General features: G+C 40.2%; 1 protein-coding gene across 4 annotated transcripts in view; it reads right to left on the minus strand.

Moving 5' to 3' along the window:
• The window catches only part of triob (trio Rho guanine nucleotide exchange factor b), a 127238-nt gene that overhangs the window by 42577 nt on the left and 62325 nt on the right, over window positions 1–22336 (minus strand). For all 4 annotated transcript variants that reach the window (XM_085366268.1, XM_085366271.1, XM_085366269.1 and 1 more), the window contains 21 exons: window positions 21756–21878; window positions 21308–21499; window positions 19587–19756; window positions 19129–19303; window positions 11976–12171; window positions 11460–11626; window positions 8262–8381; window positions 7177–7275; window positions 6998–7090; window positions 6560–6709; window positions 5564–5678; window positions 4659–4774; window positions 3197–3319; window positions 2674–2868; window positions 2252–2367; window positions 1463–1529; window positions 1051–1160; window positions 841–910; window positions 596–685; window positions 305–397; window positions 110–221 (listed from right to left, as the gene is read on the minus strand). In XM_085366268.1, the coding sequence (XP_085222394.1) occupies window positions 110–221; window positions 305–397; window positions 596–685; window positions 841–910; window positions 1051–1160; window positions 1463–1529; window positions 2252–2367; window positions 2674–2868; window positions 3197–3319; window positions 4659–4774; window positions 5564–5678; window positions 6560–6709; window positions 6998–7090; window positions 7177–7275; window positions 8262–8381; window positions 11460–11626; window positions 11976–12171; window positions 19129–19303; window positions 19587–19756; window positions 21308–21499; window positions 21756–21878 (2692 nt within the window). The remainder of the gene's footprint in view (window positions 1–109; window positions 222–304; window positions 398–595; window positions 686–840; window positions 911–1050; window positions 1161–1462; window positions 1530–2251; window positions 2368–2673; window positions 2869–3196; window positions 3320–4658; window positions 4775–5563; window positions 5679–6559; window positions 6710–6997; window positions 7091–7176; window positions 7276–8261; window positions 8382–11459; window positions 11627–11975; window positions 12172–19128; window positions 19304–19586; window positions 19757–21307; window positions 21500–21755; window positions 21879–22336) is intronic.

Raw genomic sequence — 22336 nt, forward strand, 5'->3', positions numbered from 1 at the left:
TGAGCAACATATTTCGTTTTCTCTCAAAATAGCAAAGTGACAGTTCAGTCACTGGCTACAGACAAGCAAAGAAAAACATACTAGCAGATGTACACATATGTATACCCACCCTCCAGCATAGAGAGGTGCATGGCATCGTTGGCTCTCTTGGGGACACTGAGCATCACTTCCAGGCCATCCTTGATCTCCCCTTTTCCTTCCTCACAGCATGTTAACAGTTCCTACAGTGGAGCACACAAACGTGTCAATCCAGTGGCATTTAAATACAAAACCTTCTTAAGATTCATTTAAATGTATGCTCTACCTTTAGAAGCAACTGGTATTTTGTGATTCTTTGGACTGGCTTGATCAGGTAAGAGGAGATAGAGTTTGCGAGACGATGTCTTTGCTGAATTTCCTGTAAATTGAAAAAGGAAAGAGACACTTTTACAGGAAAGTGCTTCATTCATTCTAAATCATGCAGCACACAGAGGAACCATGAGAGTTAAATTAATTATGATTCGAAGTGAGTCAATTTCAGATATAAAATGCAAATTTAGTATTTCTACTCCCCGAGGATGAACAGAAAAGATTAATGCTGTTGGTAATATCTTACATCAAAGTAGGGTCCAGCATGTTCCACGATGAGCTGAGTTGAATCTGGCTTGTTCTTACAGTAGTTCACATACATCTGAAACTTATCAGCCTTAGCAGGAAAAATAACAGCAGTATTTATTCACCAGAGATATGGATAAAACATAAACCTTTTTAGAAGAAATGGACTATTGTACTATGTCATGTTTTAGCATTTAACATAGTGTAGAAAGAAACAAATTACTAAGGTGCAAGTTTATCTCTTACCCAGGTTACAAAACAATGGCCGACATCTTCTGGAAGCTGCTCGTACTTTTCTAACTCCTTCAGGAAAATACTGTACAGAAAGAGGAAAAGGTAGACGGTCAAATTTCAGGGTCAAACTGTGGATTCACTGCACCTAACAATGATTTCTTTTAAATCAACCGATATTGATGGTAAGGAAAACAAAGTGTCACAAAATAATGCACTACTGACTTGTGATGAAACTCATAGAGGTCCTGCATGTTCCCAAAAATGATGTGTTCCTTGTTGACAATACCAGGAGGAATTTCCTCCACGCCGCTGGTCATTTCCCACAGGTAGGTCTGCACAGACGCGCACGCCACAGAATAATTAATTCATCACCTAGACTTGTGTCTAGCTTAAAGAAAAAGTAAACTGGCAGTGTAACCAAATGGAAATCATTTTAAAGAAAAATATCGTCATAATTCAAGAACAAAGAATGAAATGCGTAAAGTTTTATTTGTATTGCACCTTTCAAGATAAACATCAAAGTGCTTCACAACAAAAAGAGTAAAAAGTATGAACAAAAAGCTACCTATGAGAAAGTTTAAAAAGATGCGTTTTCAGCTGTTTAGTGAAGACTCGCGTCTGTTACAATACTTACATCCATACACTCCCGTAGGTCTCGTACATAGGCTTTCTCTGTTTGAATCAGCTCTGCCATTATAAATCTGAAACGATATAAATATTGGGAAATACAGAAAGTGATGCACACGGCACACTGCTGTGACTGACAAAATGCAAGTAAATATAACTCAAAAACAAAAGGATTTCTAAAGAGATTAAAGACTGCAATTTAGATCAACACTTTAGAAGAAACGAAGAAGAAGAAATTAAAGGATTTTATGAACAATTTATCCACAGATGTGCTTGTAAAACCTGTACCTTTTTGTTTCTTAAAGATGACTTCATGACGTCAATGAGTTAAACAAACCAATCGGTATGATAGAAGTAATCCGTGTGTGTGTAAATATTACAAAAAAATTGGTTAACAAGGAAAGACACATAGAACAGCTCTATGTGGAAGCATTATAATTCCCCTTGCTTATAGCTGCTTATGAGTAGTTACAACAGATATTTTTTACAGCATCAGCAACACAAAGTTGTGCCATTAAAGCTCATAACTCTGTGTCGTTGTGCACTATAAACTGTTTTTGTACACACTTGAATGAATCTGAGGTAATCCGGATGATATTTACATGAAGTTTGGGTTATTTAACATGAATTTACACATTACTTAACAGTAAATATAAAATGAAAGCTAACCTCAAGCTAGATATTGTCAACAGCACTGAAAAAACTGAAAATGTTTTTATATGTTAGCTGGAAATGATGTGCCTGAAACCTATGGCCCGGGAAATAAGTGGAAAATCAACCCGTCTGCTGCCCTTACTCTTTCCTTCGTGCTGATTTCCTCTTCTCCTCATTGAGTTCATGGGCAGCGTCCCGCAACTTGACCTCTGACCCTGGAGCACTGGCTGGAATGATGTCCAGTTGCAACTCTTTACTCTGAGAACACAGGAGCCAAGGGCTATTATGTGGTGCACAACAGGCCACATCAGTCACTCAGCAGTTCCACACACCAGTGGGTGATTTATCAGCAGTTAAACAAACAGGATTCAGCCCAGGTGTAGTTTATTTGGGCTATATCAATGTTAATCCCATCAAGCACAAAATGATTTTTGAAAAGCTGAAAGTCGAAGCAAACGGTCATAATGCATAGTTATATCTCGCAAATACACATATATGCGTGCAATTTCATTTTTAAAGCTGCTTGAAAGATCAGATATGGTGTTATCAGCGATGGGCACTCACGGCTTTGTTTGAGTCGGAAGAAATGCCAAGCGCTGATTCCAGGCAGGTTCGGTATTTGTCCATGCGGAGAGAGAAGTCCCTGTAGCGCTTGTCCACCGAGGACACCCATTTCTTTATTTCCGAGGCATGGGCGTGGCCCTTGTCACAAAACCCATCCGCCAGCTGGATCAACAGCTTTACCCGCTCTTTGGTTTGCTGTCAATAGAGAGGGAGGGGGCACAGAGTGGAGAGGGATGGCCATACAGAGGAAAGGTAGATGGCAGAGAAAAAGAAAGAGAGTGTTAGGAAACAGTGTGTTGCCTGATGGACACAATAGACTGCTCCCTAACATAATAACAGCGACACAGTAAAGAGGAAACAGGACAATATGCCGCCCTGGGAAAGGGCCTCACAGCAGAGGGTGAGACTGTGCAAATATACACGCAACGCAACCAGTAAGTAGCAGGTAGGAAAAAAACTGCAAACAGGCTCGTCCTCCTTCTTTTATGGATAAATAAACAGACATAAATGTACACACACATACCTTTGCTGTGATCTGGAAATCTTCATGTTCCTTCAGTAGCTCCTGTGTGTGGTGAATGCTCGACCCGGTGGATGTGTGAGTGGACAGGTAAAACTCCCCAGTGTCATGGATCCACTCCAGGGCCTGAGGAAACAGCCAATCACAAATGAGTATGTATACAGTGAAGGGATTTTAGTTTAACACAGACTACCCAAATCTGAGGACCTAATGCACTTAAAACTACAAAAAAATATAAAAATAAACCCTTAGTGTATTATGTAGTATGTATATGTATATTTAAACTAACAATAATTCTTGTGTTTAAACTGATTGTGGTCTCTCAGTAGTATTTTCTGCCATACAGATTGCCTCTAAGACTCCCTTTATAATTCCCTACGATCACATTCATGGGACTTCTGGATGAGGAAAGTTGACATCAGTATGACCTTGTGAAAATAACAAGACATGGAAATATTATGCATCATTTTATGTTTTTTGGTTTCCCTCCAGATCCAATCATTTAACACGTATTAAAATAATTAGTTAGTTCCTAAATTTCTAGCATTCACTTAAAATATGTCCTATTTAATTTCTATCCTTATTAGTGTTTGCGTACTTTAAAACTGGGTCTACCTCCCAACCAGTGATGGCAGAACTGGTCCAGTCAAACTGTGAGACCAGAAACAAGCCCTGGGCCCTGGGGATAAAACCTGGACCAGCCTAGAATAGCCATGTCCTAGAAACACGCTCGATGTCATCTGGCTTTATTGGCTAAGAGAATTGGTCCGTGCATACACCCGAACACCACAAGAGGGAGCCAAGTGGCTTATATTAAACAACCTAAGGCACCCTAGTACAGGAAAATAGAGTGCAGATTCAAACTTGCTTTGGCTCTCTCATGCCATGTTTAAATAAAGCATTCCAGTTATGAGCTCAGTTTGTAGAGTGTAAGGGCATCCCGCCTGCTACTGCAAACAATATTAACCAAACTTTTCTCAAAGTGAGACATGTTTGAATGGGAAATATTGAGTGTTCTTTGGAACTGTGGTCTAGCTCAGTTCTCTTATTCTTCACAGAAAAGCTTCCCAAGGTCAGGTTGACATGTAGGGGGGGGGGAAAAGAGTTGAAGAGATGCTTTGGAAATGCTTTCCAGTAACTCTAACCTTTATATGTCCTGTGCCACATAATGGTAGCCATCCTTAAGACATTTATACATATCACTGCCTGTTTGCAGCACTTCCAGTTGAATGTGCCATTATAAAGAAACACTAACTCATTGTTTAATTCAAAAAGAGAGACAAAACAAGATGGAAGTTGCAGCTGCTCGCCAACAAAACGAATATGCTGATATACTCCCACTCCAAACACGAGGCTTATTTCTACTTCTCAGTCTGCAGTAAATCAAACACCACAATGCAGTTATCTGCTGAGCCTCATGATCAGATTGTGCTTATTCCCACTGCACATATAAACAAGCACACACCTGTTTGGCGCTGCGTTCAAACACTACATATTGCTGGCACTGGTCCAGTCTCCGCTTCCTCATGGTCCAGAAGTGAAGCACTCTGTTTTCTCTCTGCAGCAGCTCATTCAAGATATCTGATGAATCGACACAAGCACTTTGTTTATTCGAGTCGGTTACGAATTTCTACTTAACACGCAAACAAACGCAGGAAAAAAAAATTGAACGCATGAAATCAAAACTTCGCAGAATTATTAAAATGGTGCAAGGAAAGTTAAAAAAAAAGCCCTTTTAATCATGGAATAGTTCACACATCTGTTAATATTAATGTTTATGTTCGTGCATTTGTTATTAGCCTTACATGCAAAAGCACTGATGGATTTATGCCACTGTCAGCATAAACTCTAGTTTAGTGTAACACTGTATACGTGCAGTAATCAAAGAGAGGTGAGAAATTGCTATAACCCTCCCACAAATACTCAGGAAGTGGGCGATCTCCCCCAGACTGGGAATAGCAAAAGTCCATCACAGTCTTTTATCTTATTGCAAATTAGCAGCAGTGTTGTTGAGACAAAATGCTATTATGTAAATGTGTTTACTGCTTCAATAAACCTAGATGAGAGAATTGTGCAGCTGTAATTTTCAGTGAACACATCTATCACTGTGACTGCATGCATTCAGACTTGTTTTCTTTTGAAAGTGACATATGAAGGACCACTGCCCTGACTTTTATTTAAAAGCTCTGGGGAACTTTCCAATCAGACATGAAGAGATGTTAAGATGCCATCGAGTTAACGGCAATGAGTGCATGTCTGAAAGGGGCTTAGGTTTATACCAACTGTGTAAAAAACATTTGTAATGATTCCTGTAAACTGTAATAATGAGATCCAGAAAGGATGACAGTTATCTCTGAGGTGTTTACTTACTCTTAACCTGAGTCTCTGGAGCTTTGACGTGGGACAGCATGCCAGGCATGTTGACGCTGTTTCTGTGCAGGTACTTCAAGAAAACATCAGCGTTGCGTCTGGCTAGCGTACAAGCCTGTAATTGTGCAGAAAGAACCCGAATGTTACTCAGCGGGTCAACACATTCATATCCTTATAATCAGAGGTTGCAATGGGAATTGGAACCCTAAGATCCAGGGTAGAAGCGCAGCGGCGAGCATGCCTGTTTCACAAGCCCTAGACAGTACAACGTTGGACTTTTCCTTTTGCTACCAAATGTATTTATATTTATCAAACATCACTTGTTGAGCAGTCTTTACCTTTGAAAACAGTCTCTCATCTTTCTTTTGTACATCTTTCTCTATCTCTGAGTGAACTTCTCACACATTAGCTCTTTTTTTCTCCCTGCAAACATGGAAACACTACCTTTAACTAACATGTGCTACTTCAAAATGTAACTGCTAATACTCTCGCTCCTTTTTTGTCACGGTAGCTAGAGTGGGTGTCCTGGGTTACGTCTTTTGTCTGCCTTTTGAATGCTTCGTTCCACCAGATGAGCTGGAGGAGTTGGCTGGGAAGAGGGAAGTCTGGGCTTCTCTGCTTGGGGTGCTGCCTCTGTAACCCTGCCCCACATAAGTGGCAAAAAAATGGGTGGCTTGATAGCTAGATGCTGAAATACCAAGAGCCCAACATTTACTGACGCTTGCGTACGCTTGACGAGGACAAAAAGTAAATAAAATGTGTGTAGACTGTGCAGATGGGATCAAGGCTAACATTACTTTCTCAGCAGTAGCAGCTGTTAGCAACAACAAGCGGCAGCACATTAATAATGAACTCACTTGATCTTATTTTGCATTAAACTGCCTGTCAGATTTAATTACTGTGCAGGAATGCCATTCTGGATCAGTCCAGGCCACATTAACCCCCCTAAAATGCTGACGTTTATTTTCGTATTTGCAATAAAATCATCGTTCTCACCTTGAGGAAGGCCTCTTTCTGCTCCAGATGTTTGCTGACCATGGGAGTGACATGGTCTGATTCACTGTTAGGGCCCAGTTTATCAGCACCACCGCACCAGTCTTCTTCTCTCTTATACTCCTGCTCGAGGCTTTCTAGCACACTGCACACCTACGACACAGATGACACAGTGCAGTTTGTAAAAAAAAACTGCTCTTCAGTAATCCACTCCTGGTCTACACTTTCATGCAACCTGTGCAAATTCGGGCTGCTGGAAGCAATTTTCTTATCCGAATGTAAGTCTGCAGGCACTAACTTTGGGGACTGATGCTTACCAGGGAAAGAGAATGTTTTTAAACTTAAATTTATACTAAAATTACTCATACACTAAGATCAGATATTACTTTGGTGGCACCCACTCCCACACTCATATGCATTCACGTGCACAAACAATAATACCTGTTCAGAGGTCTTGTAGAAAGCCACAGAAGCATTAACCAGCTTAAGTCTGTCCTCCATCTTTAGCATCAGCTGCTGCCAGTGGTCTGCCACCTTCAAGTCAAACAAAATAAATCAGTTTACCAGCCACTGCACTGCCCGCACTATTTTCCCTCAGAGACAACACAAAGCAACAATACCTTTTCTGCACAGTCTCTGATCATATCCATGTCATAGTGGTTTGCCTGGAGTAGAGCCTCAGCTTTCTGCTGTACCTGCAGCGCGCTCTGATGGGTTTTCTGCACGCAGGGGAAGGGTGATATGAAAAACAATGAATTTCAGGTGGTACATGAATCTGTATATCACAACGATTGCTTTGAAAATTCGACCTCAGCTTCCTCTTGGCCCCACGGGGCACTTTGGTAGAGATCTGTGAACTGGGAAGCAACAAAGTAAAGGCAATATAAACAAAAGCTGTGTCTGATTATAGCTGTGCCATAAAGGTTGTCCTAGAGTGAGCATTTCGGAGAGGAAATGAGATCGAGGGTAACAAAAAAAAAAAAACAGTATCTGGTGATGTTTGAGTTAAAGTGCATAGCCCGAGAGTAAGGCTTTTGCTTCCTGCTGGACTCGGGGCAGTCGAGGATAAACAAAAGAAAAAAATTAACGATATCTTGCTAGCCTTGATAATATTTTTGTGGGATAAGTCTTAAGTCCGAAGCATCTGCTGTGTACAATTAAGAAAGATATTACTTTTTTCCCTTCACTAGTGCTGGGGTGGGAATCAGGGGTGTGCAGCATGTGTTAAAATTCCACTCTGACTTACACAACAATAAAAAACAATGTTCTTCTATGTGTGAATTGTTGCATGTATGTCAGCGTCGTAGAAGTAGGTCAGGCACAGGCCTGCATTAAAATGAACCAATGCACCCCGAATAATCAGGGGTAAAGAGGAGAAGGAAAATAAGGGGGAAAGGTAAAAGCAGCGAGAGAAGAAAGAGAGGGGTATAGATGCCGGTTATTCATAATTCCATTTCATGGCTGACTTGTGATCAGACGGAGAGGCCGTGTGCAGCGATATCAGCCTTAAAAAGAGTTTTAGAAAAGCAAAAGGTTGGAAGATGAAGGGCAAGAAAGCGACACGGGAGCAGAAGCGAGGATGGAAAAGGCAACTAGACCTTTAAAAATGAATCAAGGTAAACCTGGTGAAAGGGGGAAGGGCGGGGAATTAAGTTTTTACAAAAAACACAGAAGCAAAAAAATGAGGCAGCTGAGTTTCTTGTACCTCTATTGCATGTTGAAATTGTTCGTGCTCCTTTTGCAGCTGTTCGGCCTCTTGTAAGGAACTGGCTGTGATCAGACCTGCGTTCAGCATCGACTCACCATTACGGATCCAACCCAGCACCTACAGCACAACAGAAAGCTTCGAAATTTATCTTCGAAAAGAGTGGGATTAAATTTATTATGACATTTTAAAAACAACTGAAAAACAAAAAAAAGTGGACTGGTCGCTTATTTTTTAGCTACTTCTCTATTCTGCTATATTTTACTGTCGGTACTCTGTGACAGAAATGCTCATTTCCAACTTTTTGATCTTGAAATTATACCCTGCGCACATTTCCCAAACCACCTTCTCTACCCCGCCTTGCATACACGCTGCCTGCAGCGCCCAAAAATCACATTTGCTTTTGTTTTTCACTGGCCTAATTCTAGCCAAAGGTTAGTCTCTCGAAGACACCTCGCTCACTCTCTCTGACTCAGCATGCACGCCTGCTGAGTGGGTGGTAGCAGAACTGCATATGAAGCCTGGCCAGAAAATGAATGACGCTACACAACACTGACACCTGTTTTTGAGAAGTTTTAACAGGGTCAGTGTTTCCATTGCACTTGCAACGACCTGGGGCGGGGCAGGTATGAGGTTAGCTTTTTAATCTCAGAGGAGCTGTGGGGACATGTGGCTTAACACAGATGTGTGAATGAACACTAAACCCTTTTATAATATAGCTCAATATTTTATCAAACCATGGCATAAAAACACAGCTTTATCTATTTACAATCCTTTTATTTCGTTTGAGCTCCCGCTTTTCTATTATAAGGCCTCCAGCAGACCTAATAAGAAACTACTTCTGGGTTTGGGTTAAAAAAACAAACACACAAACTTACACTGGTAAATTTAGCACAGCAATATTTAGAGATAGTTCAGCAGCATAAACACACAAGCTACAATTACAAGATTACTGTTGTTCCCGGCTTTACTGTAAAAGGGTGCAGTTAGAGGATTCAGAGCAGGTTGTGTAATAGCTAAGCTCCCCCGTGTAAGAGAGTGGATGGCAAAAGCTGTTGAAGTGTATTTTACACCGAATTCCTGAAATAATACGCACTAACCACACTGACGATCTCCATCCCAATTCAGATTTTCTGAGCTGAATAAACAATTATCACGCTCTGTAAAAGAGCCGCACCTGCAGCAACCTTTCTCTATGAATGATGAGCAACTGCATTCAGTAACTGAATGAAAACTAACTCCATGCTAACACGCTATCATCATTCTGTCAGCTGTCGTATCATTGTGACGGCAGTGCGTTTGAAATGTTTTGACGCGGCCCTCCTCGAGTATCAATATCATTTTCTTTTCCAGCAACCAAATTTTTTTTCATTAGTTTTAGTTCAAGTTCAAGCCTAAGACTGTTGTTGTTTGGCTGCATCACCACAATAAGAGTCCTTGTTGTGAAAATTGCCTCCGTGTTTGTTGATGTTTGGGTTTCAGATAGCAGCAGGAAAGATTGCTCCACATGATTGTCTTGCTGTAATTGTGTTCCACTACTGAATAGATACTGTTAGGGAATAACTAGATGACATGCAAAACAATAGGAAAGAAACCACATCTGTTTTTGTCTGGATTATTGGTTTTTCTTGTGTTTCTTTGTAACATTGCTGTTTATTCAAGTATTTGAACAAATAGGAATAGATTTTTCTTAATGCTCTGTGCATTAAATGTACAATAAATTAGTGGACACTACACCAAATTTCAAAGTTGCTACTTTTCTAGCTACATTGAAAGACATTTGTGGGTAATATACAGTGATGAGAAAAACGTCATTAAAACAGATCATTATGGAGGGATTTTGGTTCATTCTTCTTTACAATCTTGTTTAAGTTCATTGAGGTTTGTTGGCATTCATTTTAGCACAGCTCTCTTAAAGTCTTACAGTCATTACAGCGCTGAGGTCTGGGCTCTGACTGTGTCGTTACAGCACAGGATTCAGCTCTTTTTCAGCCATTCTGTTGCAGATTTGCTGGTGTGCTCGGGATTATTGTTGCATCTTGAGATGTAGCTGAGACATGACGTCACATTTGAATCCTTTGGTGTACAGAGGAGTTCATAGCTGACAAAAGCATTCAGATTCATAACAAGCCCAAATAATTACCCCTCTACCATCGCGCATGATAGTAGTTAGGAGGTGTTTTTACTCGGTGGTTTTCACCAAATGTGGCAAACAGCTCCACTTTGGTCTTGTCTGTCAAAAGGACATTATTTCAGAAGTTTGCGGTTTGTTCAGATATAACTTAGCAAATCTAAGCTGCGCTGCTATTTTGTTTTCAAAGAGAGGAGGCTTTCTCCTCGCAACTCTTCCAAACAAGCCATACTTGTTCAGTATTTTTCTAATTGTACTGTTACGAACTTTAACATGCTCACTGAGCCTTTTATAGTCTAAGATAAGACCTGAATGCTGAAAACCAGCAAACTGCCAAAACGTCTGCTTTTATAGAGGTGCTCACACTTGCTGATAACAGTTAATCAAGTGCATTTGATTAGCAGCAACTGGCTCCCACTTGCACTTTTAATTCCTAAGGAAGCAGTAAAAGTGTACTTCATTTTTCACAGCACTCTTGTGAGAAAATCTCTATCCGTCATAATGCATGATACCATGCACCTGGACAGATCAAAGTGGAGTCAAAGAAATTCATATTTAGTATTCTGATGAAAATTGAATGATGGATCAATTATTGCACTGCAAACTAAATTTGCTCATTACTGAATATTTTTGGGAGAAGCAGAATGAATACAGTTAAGAACGAGTGAGAGAGACAGAGAGAAATTGTTGACACAGGATGAGTCATCTACCCATGGTCATGTACAGACACAACATAGTATGTGCTAAAAGGCCGAACTATCACTCTCTGCTGCAGATTCTCAGTATGTTAGCACTGAACTGCCAGAACGGATTTCCATTCAGCAGCGTGACTACAGGAAAAAAGAAGATTCATGTGAATATTCATGTGTGACTATATGTATGGGACACATATATGCAGTTCATAATATATAAATATATTATGAGTTACCAGATGTCAGAAAACAGTTTCAGGCTTTGTAAGCAGTCATTGTTCTTTTTCTAGCTTTTAGAGAGCTTTTGAAACCCAAGTCAAACCTTAATCGCTGCTTTAGTGTTGCATCTTTGTCTCCCCTGAGTCACATACATACCTGTTTGACTTCAGCCTGCAGATGCCTTAACTGGACACACTGCTCCAAGTGTCTCCTGTGCTGTTCTGCGGCGAGATCCAACTCCTGCTGCTTCTCGTGGAGAAACTCCAGCAGGTCCTGAACCCGTGTGGCCATGTCCACGTCTCGGTCGCATAACAGCTCCACACCTGCAGAAAGTGGACATTCTGTTGTGTTACCAACACTGAAAAAGGTTTTCTAACATAATCAGGATGGTTATACTATACATCACTATATTTCCCAGCATCCATACAACAGCAGCAGCCACAGCTGGATGGCTTCCTATTTTTACACTCTACAAATTATTCATGGAAGGCACGAGTAGAGGAATGAGCTGGGAAATGACAGTAGCAAAGGTTTGGCCTACCAGAAGTCAAATAAGGGACTGAGCTCCCGAGGGTATTTTAGCCCGTGCAGAATTTCCCCTAACGACTGGCACTGGGTCGCCCCCTTGAATAAATACTCAAGGTTTAAATGTATTTATATTCCCTAACTCACCAGACGCCTGGACCTCCGTGACATACTGCAGCAGCTCTTGTCCCTGGTGGATGACATCAAAGGTGAGGTTGTTCATGGTAAGAGCTTTGTCCGCATGATGCTGCAGCCTCTGCTCAGCCAGTGTGAGATCCTCCGTGTCAAAGTCGCTCATCTGCTGTGACAGTTCCTCATTCCATGACTCCAGGTCTGAGATGATCTGAGAGGGGCAGAGAGGGTTAAGGCAGGAAGAAGGGCTAACATGCACATAAAATGGGAGAACGTTTCCTTTTTGTATTATTATTTCCAAAAAGGACAGTGACAATGAAGAAACATTTGCACCAACAGCTGTGCGCTACTTAATCCCAGCAATTTGTCTTCTACACCACAGTTACCCCTCGATCTAGATATATATGTGTATTTTTGGTTAGTTAAAATCATTTTAAATGTATGTTCATTTGGTGTTGAAAAAGGGGGAAAATATATACCAAATGACTATGAATTCAAAAAAAAATCAGGGTTTCTATGTTTAAATATTATCCTGCTAATTCAAAGACAGATGTCTGACAAAAAAACAAAAGAAGAAGAAAGAGGGAAAGAATTGCATTTAAAAATATGACAGCTGTTTCATCTTCAATTAGCAACTCAAGCACTTTAAGAGCTGTAAGCCAGCAGCGCGCTGGCTTCCACAATAATGGATAATATATTACAAATGGTAATAAACGGCTGGTGGAGCAGATGTACCGAGATGTCAGCGCTTGTCTCTGACTGCCCACACAGACTGAATCATGATACCAGGAGCACCTTGATCCTGGCACCATTCAGCTCTGTCTCCATGCTGTCTCGATCTTTTTTGTCTTTCTTGTTTTCAAACTGTGAGTTATAGTTTTGTTGTTTTCTAGAAGGTATTCACCTCTTGCTCTGCAGTCTTTACTTATTGTATCAAGAGAGAGAATCACGTTTTATGAATACTGTTATTACAAGCAAACTTTTTTTTAACTAAACTTGACTTTACACATTCCAAAAGCACTTTAAGCACACAGGTATGCTGGGGAATCACATCTTAATGTCAGATCTGAGCTTTAGAGGGTGATATTTACATTGCTGCATCGGCACAAAATCAACTTATCAGATTTCAATATCCATGCTTTGTGCTGTTTTAGTAATATGAGCAAAATCCTGAAGTTTCTTTCGAGGTCTGACCCTAGTCTCTGTCCTAGTGTAACCCAACAAATGCATGTAAAGAATTTAAAGTTACCTTTGGGTAACTTGAGTCACCGTGCCCTAAAAATCAAAAGTCCAGATAAGAATTAAACATTTTCCTTGAAAATCAAAGCTGTCCTCTTCAAATTATAAACAGTTATCCTGTTATCCTGTTACTGTCATGGTCCTGGGTTTGTGACCAAGTAGTTTGTGCTTGTCTTGAATTGTTAGGTATTTCTGGAATGAGGTTTAAGATAATGTGTTATTTCCTGAGTATAATTTCCTTCTGTTTCTTAGTTTGGTTAATTCTCTGTTCCTTGTTTAGTTTCATTTAGTTCCCTTTTCATGTCCAGTCTTCCCTCTGTGTACCCGTGTTAGTTATTTGTGTCTCCCTGTGTAATCTGTCGTGTCTCCATCTTTATTGGACTTTTTCCTCAGTCTTCTATCTTCTATCTTTCCTCAGTCCCTATCTGGTCCCTCTGTTCCCTCTGTGTCCTGTGTGCGAGTTCTGAATCTGTCTCCGAGTCTCACACATGACAGTTACCCAGAAAACCTCCAACACAGCGAGGAAAAATAAGCCAACTGCTAACAGCCAGGCCAGTGAGTTTCAATATAAGGCAGAAAAATAAAAATCGGGAGACAGTCATACAGAAAATAGATGTTGAAAAAAGGAGAACAGCATTGATGGCATCACGTTCCTAATCATACGTGAATAAGTTAAACCTCCTCAGCCAGTACTGTGCTTAATTTAATCTGTCCCTCAGGTACATCCCCTGATCCAGATTGCCAGAGACAGTTATTTTATTCATAATGCAGTTACACTGTACACTGCTAAAAATTTAATTTACTACAGCTTCTACATAACGTGTAATTATACATTTTGCAATGCTTAAGATTGTTACTGGTGTTCTCAGAGAGGTTCGCCTAGTAAGTGTGAGACAGCTGAGAGCTTTAAATATTCCCCCGAGATACAGAAAACAAGCCACAAATTCCAGCAACAAGAAAAACGTTGTGTTTCAAGAGTTTCTATGAATAAATACATATTCTGTGGAGGTATATTCATATTTTGGGAGGTATCAGTCTTCAGCTTCCTGATTTCTTTCTCCTTTTTCACCTCATGACAAAAGCAGACTCAGATGAGAATTGAACCAAGGGGAAAAAAAAGATTCACAAAGTTTAAAACTGATATATTGTAATTATTCAAAGCAATGCATGCATGAAAGTCTACTTCACAGGAAGGTCCTAATTGTAACTATTGAATAAGTATACAAAAGGCGAGATAGACCACTTCTACAACAGAGAACATTACCCTGTCTCCAAATGAAAAAGTGCCTCTGCTTTCTGCGCTGTGCTGTAGGAGTTTGGATTAATAGAATAAAATCTGCTCTGTACAGAGACACAATTTTTCTTTCAGTTAACACACAGGATAATCTTATCAAGCTTCCATAAGACAATAACAGATAATACCTTCTTAAACCAATATGATGATTTTTACAAATCTGGCAACAAAGTTTTAACAAACTTACCAAGCGCTCATTTAGACTCTGCTCTCCTCTCCTCTTACAGTTGAGTAAAATGCCCTCTGAGTACAAAAAGACCATTTCCTTAATCTACAAAGTCTGAAATGACTAACTAATGGAGGAGAAGTGTCCCCTCTGACTGTTTTGGTCTTGGTGCTATGCACTCATACACAGCTTTTGTCAGGCAATAAAGCACTGAGGGAGGAGTGTGCGTCTCACCTCAACCAGTGCCCTCATCTAACATACACCCCCCCCCCAAGTTAAGCCAGGAGGGAGTGTCGTTGTGCAACTGCGCGTGTGTGGAGTGGCAGGAATGCCTTTTCCACTCATCATATTCCTCAAAGTCCCTCTGTTAATCCTGTGTGCAAGAGTGGGTGTACCTGACCTGACACGCACATGTAATATACACCCCTTCATATAATACTAAATTTTAAAAGCTTTACATATTGTAATGTTTTGACTCTACATTATATTTAAGAGGTTTAAGAGGTTTGTGCTCACCTTTTTATGTGGGCCCACAGTAGTCAAGAAATCACCCGAGACGTCTGCCCGTCTGACCACTAAATCCTGCTCGACCACCGTGGAAGTAACCCCATTAGCACTCTACAATTGCCCGCATCCTCCACCAAAGCTGTCGTGAAATCAATCAATGTAGAGCAGTGTCACAAACCACGGAGGCCCCAGAAAAGTCCGCCCGGAGAAAACATCAATATATGTCTTCTGACCAAAATACATGTTTTTGGATACTTATAAAGCAGTGGGGTACACGCCCCCCCCCCCATGGCGTCAATGACAGATTAAAATAGGTTCCAGACAATGTTGGATAACACCTCCCACCCACTCCATAACATGTTGGTCAGTCACAGGAGCACGTTCAGTGAGAGACTGAGATTACCGAAAAGCACCACTGAACGACACAGGAAATCATTCCTGCCTGTGGCCATCTCCCTGTACAACGCATCCACTTAACACACTGTTTGCTGCTACAACTACACATGTTTCTTTTCCAACTATTTATTTATAAGTGACTTATGTATGTATGTATGTATATATATGTATATATTGTACTATTCTTAGTTAGCGTATTGTCTGTCTTGTCTTAATGTTGGTTTAAAATGGAGCACTGTAACAAAAAATAATTTCCCCCAGGGATCAATAAAGTATTCTGATTCTGATTCTGATTCTGATTCTGATTAGTCACAGTTAATCGTACATCTTTAATAGCTATAAGCAGACATAGAACTTCTCTTTTCTATAACACCTTCCATACAAGGTAATAAACTTCAAGCCCTCAGGGTCTCTGGAGCTAATTATTGACTCTGATCGTCTGTTACCAAGTAGAATAAAATATAGTAAGACACCAAATGAGTTGAGGCCTCAGGCCGGACACATTCCTAGATTATATGTATTATATGTACTGTAAGCATGCATTGCAGTTATCCTTCTATGTTCTAGTTTCCCTCAGCATGTATCACCTGGACAGTCACGCCAGTGAAGCTTAAGACCCTCAATGAACCGAACATCAACTCAAAATAAGCACAGATATGCAATGTGTATGAAATACTTCTGACTGTACCTGTAATAAAAGTTAACATAATGGAAGGATCCTCAAATGGACATCTTCAATAAACAACTGTAATGCAGTATCAATACTGTGAGAAATATTATTACATGAAATAATGCTGTAAAGAATGTTATTAATGCAATTATAATGATGCAGATTATATGGCAGCAATAAAATAATTTCTGTATCTCCACAATACTTATGGTTCGTAGATTCTTCTTAAGTTAACGATATTTTTGTTCAGATGAAGAGAGCAGACAACTCAACACTTAACATGCTAGCTGATATGTGACGAGCATTTTTAACATATTTATCATTTGCTACTAATAACATTACAACCAGGTTTATTTTAAGGATATTAATAGAAACGTACCCATTGACTGTTTATAGACTGTTAGAGACGCTAATAAAAGCCTTGCGATTCTTACAGTTCTTCATAATATTCACAAACATATGTGAGTCTGAGTCATTTATCAGTTGGGTAACTGTTAACAAATGAACTTTTTTAGTTTTATAGGATACATTTTTGTTATACATTTATTTGCAGTCAAGTATGCATTTTTGCAGCTATTACATTTATTAACATTTGCTATGTTATGCTGTACTATGCTTTATTATGCTAAAAGATGACAAAAGACGCTTATTATTAGATAATTACATAATCATATCTTCATTAACGCGCTCACCAGACACTTTGTGGGGTTCACCTGTTTGACTGCTCGTGAATGAAAATATCCGATTAGCCAAACACAGGCAGCGACATTTACGCATGTCAACATGGTCTTGAGACATCCTGTTCAAACTCAAGCTAAACGTCAGAGTGGGGGAAAATTTTCCCACACTGATGTCTCTAGAGTTTAAAGAGAATGGTCTGAATAAGGGAAAATCAGTGAGTGTGAGTTCTCTGGGTGCGTTATTGATTAGAGCGAATGACCAGATAGTTTCAAGCTGATAGGAAGACAACAGTAACTCAAATAACCACTTGTTACAACCAAGCTGTGTAGATCAGCATTTCTGGACATGCAGTGTGGCAAACCTCGAAGCAGATGAGCTACAGCAGCAGACGACCACCACAGATTCTGCTCATGCCAGCTAAGAACGGGAAACTGAGGCTGCAGTTCACACGAGCTCACTAAATTTAGAGAATAGAAGATTTGATAAACGTTTTCTGGTCTCATGAGTCTCGATTTCTGCTGTGACATTCACATGGTTGGGCCACAATTTTCTGTAAATAGCATAAAAACACAGTCCTATCTTGTATTGTATTAACGTTTAGAGCCAATGGTGGGAAAATATGCGTGACCGATATTTTCATGCCACACTTTGGGGCCCTTAGTATCAACTGAGCATTTAAACACTGCAGTCTGCCTGAGTTTTGTTGCTGACCATTTTCATCCCTTCACAAAGCTGAAATTATCTCAAACTGGTTTCTTGAACAAGACAATGAGCTGACTGTATTCAAATGGCATAGACAGCCATAGATCCCAGAGCAACTTTGGCATGTGGTGAAAAGAGAGATTCACATCATGGATGCACAGCCAACAAATCTGCAGCAACTGTGTGATGCTATCATGTCAATGTGCAGCAAAATCTCTGATGAATGTTTCTAACACCTTTGTTGAATCAATGCCACAAAGAATTAAGGAAGCAAAAGTAAGTCTAATCCAGTACTAGTAGGTTGTACCTAACAAGGTGGCTGATGAGTGTAAAGTAAAGCCAAGAGATAATCAGGAGACTCATTCTGTGGGCTTTCCATTTACCATCATCATCATCATCATCATCATCATCATCATCATCATCATTATCGCAGGATCACCAAACCAAGTTACAGTCATCCACTTACCATGAGTGCTGGTGCTCTATGGAGTAGCTGTTTAAGCTATTTTTATTCTGGACCAAAAACACTAAACTTACCACCCACAGAAACCACAAGTGATGAGTTTATAATTGAAAACCATTTTCCAAGATTAATATATTCATTATGTCCTCAATAATGACTTTCCACATCTCTTCTTCTTACTTACATGATTCTTATTAATACAAGCCTGCATCTCTTTTCAGTGCGTTTGCTTCTAAAGTGCCAGAGTGTAATTCTTCTGTCAGCACAGTATGGCTCAACAAATCTAATTTGATAGCCATGATAAAAATAAAAGCAATGCTTTCTCTCTTTCTTTCTTTCCTTCTTTCTTTCTTTCTTTCTTTCTTTCTTTCCTTCTTTCCTTCTTTCCTTCTTTCTTTCTTTCTGTTTTTTTTAAGAGCAGCGCTCATTTCTGAGCACCAGCTGAGTACAGCGTTCACTCTCACAGCAAGATGCTAAGGAATTAGCAAACTGCTAACTGGGGAGGGGGAGACATAACTGGAGCGAGTCAGTGGATGAGATTCATCGAGTGGAACTAAACACTTTTTTAATGTAGCGCACGTGTGAGTATGACTGTGAATTTAGCCGAGATTTAAACCAGCTGGAATCCTCACTCCAGGACTGAATCTTCCTTTCACGCTGTAATGGTCCATCAGCTCACAGTCACAGTCATTTTGGTTTGCCAGTAAGCCCGCTGTCACATGTAATTGATCTTTTCAACAGCCAATAAGAAAAAACAAATTGGCTGATATGATACATTCTGTTATTTCTTTCTTAGCGTATCACATGTGTAGCACTTTGTTTTTCATGTCCAAACTTTTAGTCTTTTTGGTCCCTGCTGTACACCTTAATTTCTCCCTTTTCATTGAAAACACCTTCCTGCGGTGTGGATATTTGAAACATTCTGTCTTCGCTTTTACATCTAAAGATCACGAGTTCTACTATTCTGGTGTTTCTTGTTCTGTCTTCCTCACTCTCACTTTAAAAATAAATATGCATCATACACCAACCCTCTATTTTCCGCCTACTTACGTCAATTGCGTCCCTTTCAAAGATGCGGAGCTGGAGGAAGAGCTCAAGTTTGATCTTCCTTTCCTGGAACAACTCCTCCATCTGGCCCTGGGCCTCGTCCAGCTGCTGCAGCACGCTCTCAATGTGGGCCATGGAGCTGTTGTGCGGAGTCTTGTTGCTCGAAATGGCAGAGTCTCTGTAAGCAGGGGTTAAATGGAGAGGACTTTGTTCCCAATTTTTGTCAAGTCATTCTGTTAGAAATCACCCTCACCCATTTTTCCCAGTGTATTCTTCTATCAGCGCTTCTTGTTTTCCTTTTATCTCATGAACACATGATTGTTGAATAATTGGAAAATATGTGTAACCCAAGGCCATCTCCAGATGGCAAATGTGACAGATGATCAGATGAACATTGAATATTACAATATTCAGACTTTAGTGAGGCATTTAAAAATGTAATAATACTAATAAATGATCACCTGAGCTGTTGTATGAGGTCCTCTCCTTCCTTTATAACATTGACTGTTGCCTGCAGGGTGGTCTGCTGCTGCTGGCCGAATCGCTTGATCAGATCCTGGACTGCCTCGACTGACTCTGCGTAAACATCATCCAGCAGTTCTTTCTGAAGCTCCTCCAGCCATGTCCACAGCTAAGTGTGATCGACAAAGAAAAAAAAGCCAGTTCAAATGTAGAGAAAAACAGCACAATAATCTGCAGACACATGTTTGAGGGTGGTGCATATAGTGGTGTGAGTTAAACAGAAATCTAAGAATAAACAGACGAGCTGCCAAATGGATAGACAAGAGATATGAGACAGAAATCAACAACAAATCAAATCCAACCAGTTCTTTTCAAAGCTGGTGTTTTGTGAATGGTCATCTTTGTAACAGATTAGCCATCTGGGTGAATTGGCTCAGGGTACTGAAGCCCTGGCATACGGTCCAGGCTGCAGGGGAGAGACCCTGGCACCCATTGTTTGTCTAACACCCACGCTGCCAACACAAAAACATGCCTACTTTTGATATTGTTCACTGCGTTAACTATGTTACATATTACATGGTTTCCATACTGACACAGACCATTAAAAATGTGTGAAAAGTGAAATCAAGTGAGCGACTAATTTTTCAGAACAAATGCTTCTCTCTTTGTCAAAGCCCTTGTCTGAGAATTTCTGATTAAATAAAGATGGCTACTTTTATTAGTCCGAGCCTTCTGATCAGTTAGCTTCGTGGAAAACAGGTAAACTGCTTCTTATACAATGTAGTTCATGCCCTGTCATCACAGTAAATTTGCCCTCTATCACACTGGACTGCATCCAAAGGATTCTGCAGCACTTGAAGAAGTGATGGGCAGCAGAGTTGGAAACATTCACTTGTACAAACATATGCATGCAGAGAAAAGAATCATAGTGGCACAAACACAAACACACATGCTCAGAAATGCACGTGCGCTCACACAGATAGCGTACTGCTATCATTGTGAGCTGACAGATGGGATGAAGGAGATTAGTCCATATGGGCATTAAAGACTAGCTTCATTAATAATACCTAGGCTCTTACTGTCTATGAGTCTATGTAAACAGGATGTAGTGTTAACACATGCAGAGAGCACTGCCTTTCCGTCTGGGAAGGTTAATTTTGACAGTCAAAGATGCACAAAAGAGTTATTTCAAGGAGTGCTTAGCACAAATGCATTTTTACAGCTCCCTAAAGGCTTAAGAAGACAACCTAAAGACCCGCCTGCCTTAATCAAAGTCAAGGAGAAGGCAGATGAGGTCAGATTACCTTTGTATGGCGTGTGAATGGTTACTACAGAGGCAAAAGAAAATTATACTCTTTGTTTTTTACAAACAGCATAATGATTGTTGCAGGAACACATCTGGAACCAATCTGATGCATTTATACAAACACACTTTACATAAATTGCTACGGCTATTCAACATAGCCTGCATGTGAAAATGCCAGAGCAAAGTTAGCCTGCGGAGTTTATTGCATTTCAGCTGGAGCTGCAACAAAAATATGAAGACAGGTAACTCAGTTTAAAATATGTTTCTTAATACAGAATAAACATCATTGCATCATTTTTATACACACTGTCCTCTTACTGTATTAGTCGCATTAAATTCTAGCAATAAGCAAAACGGAGGAGTGAAATCAATGCTGCAAACAGGACAAGTTGAAGCAGGGAGAGGGACACACACCTCTTTGACATGTGTGTGGAAGGCAACAGACATGTCCAGCAGCACTTTACGTTGCTCGACACGTCGCACAAAATCCTGGATGCGGTCTTCAAGCTGGTGGGCGGCCTGGTAAATTTCCTCTGGGTCGCACTCACCGGTCTGGGCCAGCTGCTCTGCAGCCTCTAGTAACTTGTCAGCATTGGTGTAGGTGTTCTGAAAGATTAAATACATTTAAAATGGGAATATTCTATCTCTTCCAAGTGACCTTTACAAGAAGAACTTTACTTACTTTCTCTTGTCATTTTTGTCACAACTTATTAAACTGAACGTACCAACTCAACATTTTGCTTTGTTTTGGGTTGTTTTTTGTCAAGTCTACACAGTGAAATACTGTTTTCAGGTTGTTGCAAAAATAATAAATTGATGGGAAAAAGTACGTCACAGAACAAAAAGTGTTTGCTTTGCTCACCTGTGCAACCTCTTCAAAGTCTTCATGCCTTTTCTGTAAAGCCCTGGCTCTGTGCAAAGACTTTCCAACACCTGTATGTTTGCTAAGGAAGGCCTCACCGTGATTTTCTATCCAGTCCAGCACCTTTAAAAACACACACAAACACATGCAGACACACAAGCACATTTAAACAGGTAAAAATAAGCAGTGCATTTGAGGATGCAGTACGTATTTCCCAGCAGTAGGGGGTACAATCGCCTGCATTTAGACCACATTAATTACAGCAGTCTATAGATGTCATCTCTCTGCTTCTCCCCACCCCCTTTTCTTTACTCCTTTCCTCCATATGCAGTCTGTCATGTTTAAATTACAGCCTGGGTGACTGGGTTTTGCTTCAGTGTAAATCCAAAGCAGTGTAAAGAGTCAGCATTCCCATTGTGGCTGTGAACAGATATAAGTCTTTGTACTTATTAATAACCTTATTATTTATTAAACAGATGGCCTAACTCCATCTGTTTCTATGTGGGGTTGTGAAAGGGATTTTCAACATCTCTGAGAGAATATTTTGATGAGACAAACACATATGAACATTCACACAATGC

Source organism: Diplotaxodon limnothrissa, linkage group LG11 (assembly GCF_057381915.1).
Source record: "Diplotaxodon limnothrissa isolate DT_005_m linkage group LG11, D_limnothrissa_male_GT1.1, whole genome shotgun sequence".
Taxonomy (NCBI): Eukaryota; Metazoa; Chordata; class Actinopteri; order Cichliformes; family Cichlidae; genus Diplotaxodon; species Diplotaxodon limnothrissa.